This window comes from Trichechus manatus, unplaced genomic scaffold (genome assembly GCF_000243295.1).
Source record: "Trichechus manatus latirostris isolate Lorelei unplaced genomic scaffold, TriManLat1.0 scaffold00232, whole genome shotgun sequence".
Classification (NCBI taxonomy): domain Eukaryota; kingdom Metazoa; phylum Chordata; class Mammalia; order Sirenia; family Trichechidae; genus Trichechus; species Trichechus manatus.
In genome coordinates, this window is record NW_004444168.1 from 445,606 (window position 1) to 457,492 (window position 11,887).

At 43.3% G+C, this 11,887-nt stretch overlaps 1 protein-coding gene across 1 annotated transcript in view; it reads right to left on the minus strand.

Annotated features, from left to right (window-relative positions):
• OLFML1 (olfactomedin like 1) overlaps positions 1 to 11,568 on the minus strand; it is a 28,224-nt gene extending 16,656 nt beyond the window's left edge. Inside the window, exons 1-2 of the mRNA XM_004389033.2 lie at positions 11,440 to 11,568; positions 8,247 to 8,535 (exon numbers count right to left, since the gene is read on the minus strand). Of these exons, the coding sequence (XP_004389090.1) occupies positions 8,247 to 8,535; positions 11,440 to 11,568 (418 nt within the window). The remainder of the gene's footprint in view (positions 1 to 8,246; positions 8,536 to 11,439) is intronic.
• Between the last annotated feature and the right edge of the window lie 319 nt (positions 11,569 to 11,887).

Genomic DNA, 11,887 nt, shown 5'->3' on the forward strand with positions numbered 1-11,887 from the left:
ACACCTCAACATAAAGAAAACAAAAATCCTCACAACTGGACCAATAAGCAACATCATGATAAACAGAGAAAAGATTGAAATTGTCAAGGATTTCATTTTACTTGGATCCGCAATCAACACCCATGGAAGCAGGAGTCAAGAAATCATAAGACGCATTGCGTTAGGCAAATCTGCTGCAAAAGACCTCTTTAAAGTGTTGAAAAGCAAAGATGTCACCTTGAAGACTAAGGTGTGCCTGATCCAAGCCATGGTGTTTTCAATCATCTCATATGCACGTGAAAGCTGGACGATGGATAAGGAAGACCGAAGAAGAATTGAAGCCTTTGAATTGTGGTGTTGGCAAAGAATATTGAATACACCATGGACTGCTAAAAGAATGAACAAATCCGTCTTGGAAGAAGTACAACCAGAGTGCTCCTTGGAAGCAAGAATGGCGAGACTATGTCTCATATACTTTAGGCATGTTAACAGGAGGGATCAGTTCCTGGAGAAAGACATCATGCTTGGTAAAGTAGAGGGTCAGCGGAAAAGAGGAAGACCCTCGATGAGATGGATTGACACAGTGGCTGCAACAATGGGCTAAAGCATACCAACAATTGTGAGGATGGTGCAGGACTGGGCAGTGTTTCATTCTGTTGTACACTGGGTTGCTATGAGTCGAAACTGACTCGATGGCACCTAACAACAACAACATTAGAGTAGGACATGTTGATGTCCATCAGAAGAACTCCCTTCCTGGATCTGGAGGCAACTGCAATCAGCAAGTGGACCTGTTGGTATGCTCACTTGAGGTGGCCAAGTGGGTCCATGAAATGAGTGGGCATGGGGGTGCTGCAGCATTGCAGAGATGGGCTGAACCTAGACACATCCCTCTACTACCCTCTGAGGCACAAAATGCCAATAAGGACTGCTCTGTCTGCAAGCAAGAAATACAGAGGTTGCAGATGGCTATGGGGCAGATTTCCCAGGGGGAAGGCCCTGCACATATCTGGCAAGTTGATTATATTGGACCAATGACACCAGTAGCACGAGGTGGCTACCAGTGCGTCCTCACAGGAATAGATACTTACTCTGGACTGGGCTTTGCATATCCTGTGACAGGTGCAAATGCCAAAAACACCATTAAGGGATTAGAACAAAAGAGACTGTACCAATTTGGGAGACTGAGTTATAGTTCATCAGACTAAGGGACATGCTTTACAGCCCACAGGGTACAGTAATGGGCCAAGAAACATCATATTAAATGGGCATACTATGTTGCATACCACCCTCATAATAATGGTTTGATAGAGAATTGAAATGGGCAATTGAAACATCTGTTATCTAAAATGAGAGGAGATAAAGGCATGACAGGCTGGCTCACACGCCTTCATGAGCATCTGCTCACACTCAACATGAGGGGGGAAAAGGGAGGATTAGCACTGGACAGATTCTGTGCTTCTCTAGAGGATCTGAGGAAGAGGGGGTAGGGGAGGATGTTGGTGCCACTGTACAGTTCTTCCTTACATCACCCTAAAATTGCTTTTTTCCTGCCAGATGCTGTGGTCCCAGGACCAGGGATGCAGCTGGAAGCAGGGGTGATCCCTAAACAAGAGACTGTAAATATACCCTGTAACCTGTATACCAGCATTCTCAAGGGCCTGATGGGATGGATTGTACCTTTCCCCCATCTGGAAAAACAGGGGTTGACAGTGAATACTGCCATATTGCCTCATGGGCGAGATAGTCCACTAGTGTTGTACCTCTGTAACCCTACCCAACATGAATGGGAGTGGACTGAGGGGAAGCACTTGCTAGACTGGTCTTGCTACCAGCAATCTGGACTGGCACAGCAGCTGAACCTGATGTTTCTTCCCAAGGTCGAAAATTTTGGGTTTTGACAAGTGACAAATGGAAGGAAGGAGAAATAATAGCAGAAGGTAAAGGAATGAATAAATGGGTTATGTAGTGGGGGAAAATCTAACATCATGCTGATATCTTGAGAGAGACTCAGACTCTCAGTTAAATTTTATCAGAGGCCTGAAAGGGTGAAGATGAGATAACTTTTGGAGAAACTGACCAGATCAGATGGACACCTGCAGCAGATCTGAATGCTGGTGCCTGAGTCACCTCACCCTGATGACTCTTTGCCCTACTGAAGGACCAATTGTTAATAACTTTTTTTGACTGGTAAAATGATTGGGAGAGGGAAGTTAATCCTTCAGGTATGAAAGAACCAATGGCTAGAAGAGCCAGAGGGTGGCCTGTGGTGCAATGAATTACTTAATATGGCCCTTCTAGCCATGGTATTTGTGACTCCCACACAATGATTGAGTGAGACCATACAAATAAGGTGTATGGAACCCTAACGAGGTGTGGTGGTTGGTGTTAGGCCATGATTCCCAGTATTGTGTGGTTGTCCTCCATTTTGTGATCTGATGTAATTATCCTAATTATCCTCCATTTTATGTGTTGTAAATCCTAACCTCTATAAGTTAATGAGGCAGGATTAGTGTGGGGTGTATCTTGAGTCACAACCTTGCAGGAGGGCATGAACCTTGTAGGAGGGCATGACCCAAGTCCCACTCTTTCTCAAATCACACCCTTCCCTGGGGTGTGGCATGCATCCAATGTATATATGTGGGTGCTCTGTTGGGCTTTCTCTCTCTCTCTGGATCCCACATCCAGCTCATCATCGTCTGACCCCCAGTTCTTGGAGCTTGAGCCAGCAACCTGCTGTTTAAACTGCAGATTCTGGGATTCAGCAGCTTCCATAGCCTCGTGAGCCAGCAGCCCACCATCTGACCTGATATGCCAGCTTTCACAGCCTTGTGAGCCAGAAGCCTGTCCTCTGGCCTGCTGATTTGGGTTCATCAGCCCCTGCACCCACATGAGTCAGGAGAAGCCTGCACCTGATCCATGGATTTGGGACCTGCCAGCCACCACAACCATATGAGCCATTTCCTTGAGTTTGTCAGTTCTGTGACACATTGCAGCAAATTATGGAACTCAAAGGCAGGAGGCAGAGGACTGAGGGGAGAAGAAATAGTTGATATTAGAGATGATGGAGTGGTAGAGCAATCTGGAAAAATTGGACATCTTTAACCGCTGCCTCATAGGAACCAGCTTTGTGCTGATCCTTACAAAATAAATTATTCATTTAGTTGCCTTCATGTGAGCATTATTTGGGGATCATCTCTAAATAAAGATTGAAGACTTGGAAACATCTCTATAGGCAATGGCTTTATTACAGAACAACTCTATCTTAATTGTTATCCCCAGAACCTGTACTTTAGTAGCAGTTTCCTGGGAAATAGCCCCAGAATAAATGAGAATCATTTAGGCTAATGCTAGAATTTCCTGGAAGTATTCTGAGACACAAGGTTTAATTTTCCCAGGAAGTTGCATCATTCTCTCCCTAAAGGTTTTCCAATGAAACTATGTTTCTCAGACAATGTGTATGTGTGAATAAAATCCTGTGATCTTACCTCTGGCAACCCCTCCTTAGCTCATAATCCCAGGGTGTCAGCCCACACAAGGGTGCTGACTTGGATCTTTAGGATTTTGGAAGTTCTGATGCTGGAAAAGTTCCTGCAGGCCAAGGTTAGAAGATGGGAAGATGGGAGGCTTCTAGGAAGAGGGTGGGTACCGGTAATTAACACCAGCTTGGGCTAACAGACAAGGGTATTGTCATGGATTGAATAGTGTCCCCAAAAAATATGTGTGAATGTCCACCATTTTGTCATATGATGTGATTTTCCTATGTGATGTAAATCCTATGACTATGTTAATGAGATAGATTAGTGGCATTTATGTTGATGAGATCTACAACATTAGATTGTGTCTTAAGCCAATCTCTGCTGAGATATAAAACAGAAAAGTGAGCAGAGAGACAGGGGGATCTCCTATCACCAAGAAAGTAGTGCCAGGAGAAGAGCTCGCCCTTTGGACCCAGGGTCTCTGACCTGAGAATTTCCCAGTCCAGGGGAAGATCGATGAGGACCTTCCTCCAGAGCTGGCAGAGAGAGAAAGCCTTCCCCTGAAGCTGATGCCCTGAATTTGGACTTCTAGACTACTAGACTGTGAGAAAATAGATTTCTTTGTTAAAGCCACCCACTTGTGGTATTTCTGTTATAGCAGCCCTAGATGACTAAGACAGGTATTGTGGTAGGCAGAATTCTGAGCTGCCCTGCAAGACCCCTGCCCACTGGGTACATGCCCTGTATGATGTTCTTCCCTTGAGTGTGAGTGGGACCTGTAAATATGATGGGATATCACTTTAGGTTACATTGTATGACAAAGGTGAGGGATTTTGCAGATGTAAGTAAGGTCCCAAATCATTTGTCTTTGAGTTAATTAAAAGAGAGATTCTTGTGGGTGGGCCTGACTTAATTAGGCAAAAAGCTGTTAAAAGAGGGACTGGTCCCTTTTTGAAGAAGGGCACTCTCCTCCTAGCCTCCAAACAGCCATGCTATGAACAGCCTGTGAAAGGGGCAGCTGGTAGAAGCTGAGGGCCTTGGTCCTACAACCATGAAGAACCAAGTTCTACCAACAACCTCAATGAGCTTGGAAGAGAACTCTGAATTCTGTGTGAGATGGTAGCCTGGACGATATTTGAATCACAGCCTTGTAAGGCCCTGAGCACAAGATTCAGCTAAGTTGTGCCTGGGCTCTTGACTCACAGAAACTCTGAGATAATAAATGTGTATTTTTCTAGGCTGCTATATTTGTGGTAATTTATAATGTAGTACTAGAAAATTAACGTAGGTATAGTTTCTAACAGAAATGACAAGAAAAGTAGGGGAGGGCACAACATATAAAATACAAAACAGCACCTGGAGAGGGGTTAAACTGGCATTCCAAAGTTTATTCTTGGGCAGAGAACCTCTGAAAATAACAGGTCAGGAGGGCACTAATCACACAGTTGTGATTGTGTACAGGTTTGTCTCTCCCTAGACTAGCTCTGAGGGGCCTCTGCCATAAGTTACCCTTCTATAAACAATTTTTATGGTCTCCTTCATGGCAGGCCTGACCTAGACTCTGTGAAAAAGAAATGAAGACATCAACATGTTCATGGTCCGGTTGAAGAGTGTGTTAGATGCTCCCTTGGAGACAGAATGAGCCGCTCTTGGAGCACTTGGGGCTAATCTGCTTGGTGGGGGGCTGGGGTCTTCACAGAAGAAGCATTTTTGGGTCATAAAAGGTGGGAAGGAATTTTTTTTTTTTAAGTCTGAACTGTATGGGGGTAATTTATGGGCTGAGAAAAAGGTGGAGGTCAGCTTAGATCACTTTATGAAGGACTTTCCCTATATAATTTGAGCCCTGGTGGCACAGTGGTTAAGAGCTATGGCTGCTAACCCCAAGGCCAGCAGTTTGAATCCACCAGCCACTCCTTGGAAACTCTATGGGGCAGTTCTACTCTGTCCTATAGGTTCGCTATGAATTGGAATTGACTTGACGGCAATGGGTTTTTTTCCCCCTATATAAAGTCCCTGGATAGTGCAAACAGTTAATGTGCTCCACTGCTAACCCAAAGGTTGGAGGTTTGAGTCCACCCAGAGGTGCCACAAAAGAAAGGCCTGGTGATCCACTTCTGCAAAATCAGCCACTGAAAACCCTACAAAGCATAGTTCTACTCTGACACACATAGGATCGCCACGAGTCGAAAGCGACTCAATGGTAACTTGCTTGTTTTTGTTTTTTTCCCTATGTAAAAGGTTAAGTAATTTAAATGGATTTTTTAATTGTTGAAAATTGACGGCAAACAACAACAAAAAATTCTACATAGAGAAGTAATATGATCCATTTTGTGTTTTGGGAAGGTCTACATAACAGTAGACGGATTGTAGAGGTAAGACCAGAGGCAGGATGATCAGTAAGAAAACTAGTGTAGGATGCAGGCATGTCTTACTCCCTCCTCTATCCCTACCAGGTAGAGCTGAGCCCATTCAATAGTGGGGAGCAATGGGTGTCCGTTGACTCAAAATAGGCAAACCATCAAACGAGCACTCCAGAGGCAACAGGCACGGAAGCAGCAGTCTCTGCGAGGTTAAAAGAAATATTCACTCACCATGGAGCTGGGAGAGGGAATATCTCAGGCCTCTAGGGTTTGAGGGATGGAACAAAAGATGAGGGTTGCAAAAGCAGAAAGCCCAGACTCAGGACCTCCCTGGGTTCTAGCTGGAGTGGGAAGGGGCAACCCTGAGTCTGTCCCTACCAAGGGCTTTAGGGGTCAAGATGATGGAGAAAGGATGCCAAGGAAATAGGGAGCAAAGTAAAGGCCTGAGGGGCTGAATGTGTCCAGCGAGCAGCCTGAGGATCCAGTCTGCTGAGCAGCTCAGGGATCCAGCCCAACACCATGGTTCACGTTTAGGGTCCTGCCTGACCCCTGAGGTGAAAGTTTAGGCACATTATAGCTCAGGCCTCGTTAGCACTCAACCCTCTCCACCAGCCCATTTTTGTTCCTTTCCTTCCCTCACTGTACTCTTACCCTGGCTGCTCCCTCTCGGAGAATGAGTCATCTCTAGACTTAGTCAGACACTGTCAGGCTGAAAAGAATCACTAAGATTACATTGACTAACAGCTTCATATTATACATAAGATGTCTTCTCTCTCTTTTCTGACTCAGAGGATAAGATGTTCTCTTTCCTGCCAAAGACTCATTGTCTGTGCTGACAAGCCATCCATCCATCCATTCATTTGTTCACTTAGTTATTCATTGACAAATATTTACTGAACACAGACACAGCATTGAACAAGAAAAGCAGGGTTCAAGCTCTCATAAAGCCAGCATTCTAAAAGGGGAAGCAGAAAATAAGCAGTAACCAAATTAACAAGAAAACTTCAGAATAATAAGTATTCTGAAAAAAATAAAGTAAGCTGCCCCTCCTCCTGGGTTTCCTATCTCAGTATATTACACATCAACCACACAATCACCTAAGCCAAAAACCTGGGAAGCATCTTGGACTCATCCCTTTCAGGCATTTTTTTGTATTTATTAGTCTTCAAGCCATATGGATTCCAACTCTTAATGGCTCTAAATTCTTCTGCTCTTCTCCGTCCCACTGACACTAAATGCAGACGCCATCACTTGTTGCCCAGATTACTGCTATATTCCCCTAGTCTTAACCTCTTCCACCATGTCATACCTCAGCTTAAAATCTTTCAGTGGTTCTCTATAGTTTCCCTAGTAAAGTTCAATCCCTTTAGCCTAGCTCTCAAGGCCCTTCATTATTGGAATCCTGCTGAACTCTTCAACCTTCCCTGCCCCATACAGATTTCACTCAGCCATGTTTGCAGATCTACAAACATGTTGAGGTGCTACACACTCTCATGCATTTGATATGTTGTACTTTCACCTGAAGTACTCTTTGTCCATTGTTCTCCAATCTAACTTCTTTGTTCAAAACACAGATCAAGTATTACCTCCTCTAGGAAGATCCTTCTTATAAGGGCCCATGGAGTACTTATGAGATCACATGAGATCATATGTGACACCCTGAGTACAATGATGGCACCCAGTTTGTCTTGTTTCCCTGATGGAGTTTCTTGCACTAGCATACAAATAAAGCCTTCCCATTTGCAATGAAACCATCTCAGCATACAGACTCTGAGGTGGGGGACTTCTCTCCTTATCATTGTTTTAATGAAACAGACTCATGCACAGGAAATTTTCCTTCTCATTTATGTTTTTGTTGCTTGATACTTATAATTTGAGCTCTTAGGCATTCTTTCTAATGGCTTGGAAGTGATTCTAATGGACCACAAGTTTGGAGACAAATGCGCTGGATAACACCATCCCAGAGAGCACACACAATAATAATTCGCTGCAGTTCCCAGCCCTGAGGGCTGGCTGTTGCCATTTCCAATTGCAGACTGTTTTTTGGCATGTTTGCAGTGTTCCCTACTCCCAGGGTGCTAGATGTAGAATCTACCAACCTGCTGCTCTCCCTGGAATGATCTGGAACCACCCCTCCACCAAAGCAAGGTCTATCAAGGGGCGGCCTCCCTGGGCTGAACTCTGACACTCTGTAGCCCTGACTTACCATGGGATCTCTGAAAACTCACCATGAAAGGAAAAGCAGTTTTCTGAGAATGGATTCTCCTTCTGACACCTGTTCTCAGATAAGGCTCCTCTCTCAGCACAAGCACAAGACAGCACACGTCCAGTTCTAACTCCCATACTGAGACTCCCTAACTGTGCTGAGTCTGCATCTCTCTGAGTGTTACAGTCCCTAGAAGGGGTAGAAAAGACACAGTTCTCTTACTTGCATTCAGGAGAGTCTGAATCCTCTTCTTTTCTTCAGCTTCTTCAATTAGCTTTTCTGCCAGGATCTTGTCCTCTGATTCTACGCACACGTCAGATTCTCGGAGGTACTCTAGGTAGTCAATCTCCCGTTGAGCACGTTCAACTCTCGTTGCCAGGTTACCTACTGCACTCTTATACTCACTTGTGTAAGTCATACATCTTCCCAGCATAGCGGATATGTTTTTTGCGAACTCTTGGAATTCTTGAATGTATGCTCTTGTTACTTCGGTACACTTTTCCAGCCTTTGCTTCAGTCAAAAAATAAATTTCCACGTCAATTATTTCTAGGTATTTAAATTATCCAAATAGTATAAACAGCTATAATTTATGGAAAAAAATTTTAGCTAAATAAACAAAAAGGAGGAAAAATTAAAATCACTCATAATTCTTCCATTCAGAGGTACTATCGATTCTTTGGTATATAAACTTGAAAAAAAAATTTTCCATGCAAATAGGCATAGAAATATAAACATGTATTTTATAAAATATGCTGTAATTATATGTATGTTTTGAAATATGTTTTTAATTTGCCGATATATCGTGAACATATTTCAATACCAATTAGCATATACCGATGACATAATTTTGATGACCATGCAGCATTCCATGGAATTGATATCTCATTATTTATTCTATTAGACTTTTTAATGAACATTTATGTAGTTTTTAATTTTTTGCCCTTCAAACAATGCTGAAGAAACATCTTTGTATTTACAGCCTCACATACTCATCTGGTTATTTTCTTAGGATAGATTTCCAGATGTAAGCTCTCCTTAGCTCCTGGCACAGGGCCTAGCACATAGTAGGTACTATGTAATTATTTGTTGAATAAAAAGGTAAATGAATGAAGAATGGAAATGAAATGGCTGGGTCAAAGGCTATTTTTATACTCAAAGTTCATTTGACACAGTTTACAAAAACACTCTCCATAAACGTTGTAAACATTTATATTTCAAGCAGCAGTATGTATGACTGTTCCTTTTGGAGTCAAATAGAGAGAGAGGAAGAATAATTCCCTAAATCCCTATCTTCTCTTTCTTACTCCTAAAACACACACTTTCACAGTGTGGATTGCATCACTTGGTTTTTATGCATCTACATTAACCAACAGCAACTGTGGCCTGGGCCTCAGCTTCACCTCTACATCATGACAGGGTAGGAAGATCTGTACAGATTATATCCTTGTCTTTTTCAAATCCACACTCAAAGCTATGAAAGTTCATATTCGTCTACACTGTATACCCTTGTCTGCAAATGTATATGCAGGACATAAACTCTTAAGGTCTTGAGGAAAACTTGGAGGGATTTGGCTGGATCTAGTCCCCAGAAAGTTGGTGCTAAATACAGAGGAACCAGAGTTGGGCATAGTTATGGATTAATTTGTGTTCCTCAAAAGTATGTGTCAACTTGGCTAGGCCATGATTCCCAGTATTGTGTGGTTGTCCACCATTTTGTGATCTGATGTGACTACCCTATGTGTTGTAAATCCTACCTCGATGATGTCAATGAGCCAGGATTAGGCAGTCATATTAATGAGGCAGGACTCAATCTGCAGGATTAGGTTGTATGTTGAGTCAGTCTCTTCTGAGATATAAACGAGAGAGTCAAGCAGAGAGGAAAGGGACCTCATACCACCAAGAAAGAAGCATGGGGAGCCTAGCACGTCTTTTGGACCTGGGGTCCCTGCAGCTGAGAAGCTCCTAGACCAGGGGAAGATTGATGACAAGGACCTTCGCCCAGAGCTGACAGAGAGAGAAAGGCTTCCCCTGGAGCTGGTACCCTGAATTTGGACTTCTAGCCTCCTAAATTGTGACAGACTAAATGTCTCTTTGTTAAAGCCATCCACTTTTTGTATTTCTGTTATAGCAGCACTAGAAAACTAAGACAGGCATGACTCTGGCACTTTTATGGAGGTGAGGCTGGAGGAGGAGGCAGCTGTGAGAGGGCAAGTGAAGGAGCAGCAAGAGGCCACCTGTCCGGGAGCATTTTATCTACTGGCTAAGTCTGTTGGCTGGACAACGTTAGGAAATGCTCTCAGTCTGCACTGTGGAATTATTTTACCGTGACTATAACTGTATTTTACTGTGACCAAATAATTTGGACTTGAAGATTTTTGGGGAAAACATAGAAAATAAATCTTGGAGATAAGGGTGTCTTTGAAAGAAGATAAATAATTTATCAGAATTTAACACATACAAAAGCAAGGTGTTCAGTATAAAATAGTTAATGCCAATGTTAAGGGTGTGGCAAAGGCTAGAGCTTCTAGTCCCTGGGAGCCTGTCTGTGCCTTAAAATTTTTTAATTTTGCAAATTTTAATGAAGTGGTAGCTGTAGCATATGGGTGAGAGAGCCCGAACACTTTCCCTATGTTTAACATAACTGAAATCTGCTCACTTCTAAATTCAAATCCAGTTTGGCAAAAGGAGCTAAGACTTAGTTTCTCAGTGCACTGATATAAAAATTTTTGACACTGAACTAGCAGTTGATTATAAAAAAAAAAACAACTAAAATCCATTATTATCCTGACATAGTGAAACAAGAAGAAAGAGTGACACAAATTTTAATTTTCCTATTTTAAGAAATGAATTATTCAATAGTAACAATATTTTGGAAATTTCCTCCATGCCAGGCAATGTTCTAAGTATGGATTAGTTTATTAAATCTTCAGATAGCCCTAAAAGGTAAATTCTATTATTATCCTCATTTCCAGATGAGGAAGCCATCTATTCAAGGTCTGGGAACGGTGGAACCCGGACTCTGGCGTTGGTGCTCTAAACCACTAGCCGATGAAAAACTTCTAAAGTGTAACTTTAGCAATGTATTTATTATTTGTTGTTGTTAGTTGCCGGAGGAGTCGATGCCGACTCATGGCCACTCCATGTGTGCAGAGCAGAACTGCTCCATAGGGTTTGCAAGGCTGTGACCTTTCAGAAGCAGATTGCCAGGCCTCTCTTCCGAGGCGTCTCTGGGTGGGTTCAAACCACCAATCTTTCAGCTAGTAGTGGAGCACTTAACAGTTGGCGCCACTCAGGAACTCCTCATTTACCATTTACTATCTGGAAAAAATACATTCCAGTAGATAGGGAAGTGTGGGTAATAAGGTGACTTCTGGAGGCCATGTTCCCTGCCTAAGGTGCACAGATGCCACCTACCTCCAGGACTTGAAAGCGCTGGTGGATGTAGTGCACCATGGCTGGGTCTTGGGCACACTGTGGCGGAGGCAGAAAAGCTGCTAGGAACAAAACCAGGAAAGCAGAGGCTCCCCTCAGGGCCATCATCATTCTAAAAACCACCCAGGGGTGGAATCTGTTATGCAGTAATTAGTTCTCAAGGAAGAACCAAGGGCCCAGGTGGTGGTAGTCCTGCTTTTTATCCTTCTCTCTGCTGCTGTGGCAAATCCTCTCAAAACAACGTCTTGTACAGCCGGAGAGCAAAGTCCGCTTGTTGTTTCACTAGATGCATGATCTCAGTTTGCAAGCTGGTGATCAAGTCCAGCTGTTGGCAAGTTAGTCCCTGGAGGCCTTGCAGGCAGATTTGGTGCAGAGAGCTTCCTGGGTCGAGCATCTGTTGCCACCACCCTTGACACACAATTGCCCTCCC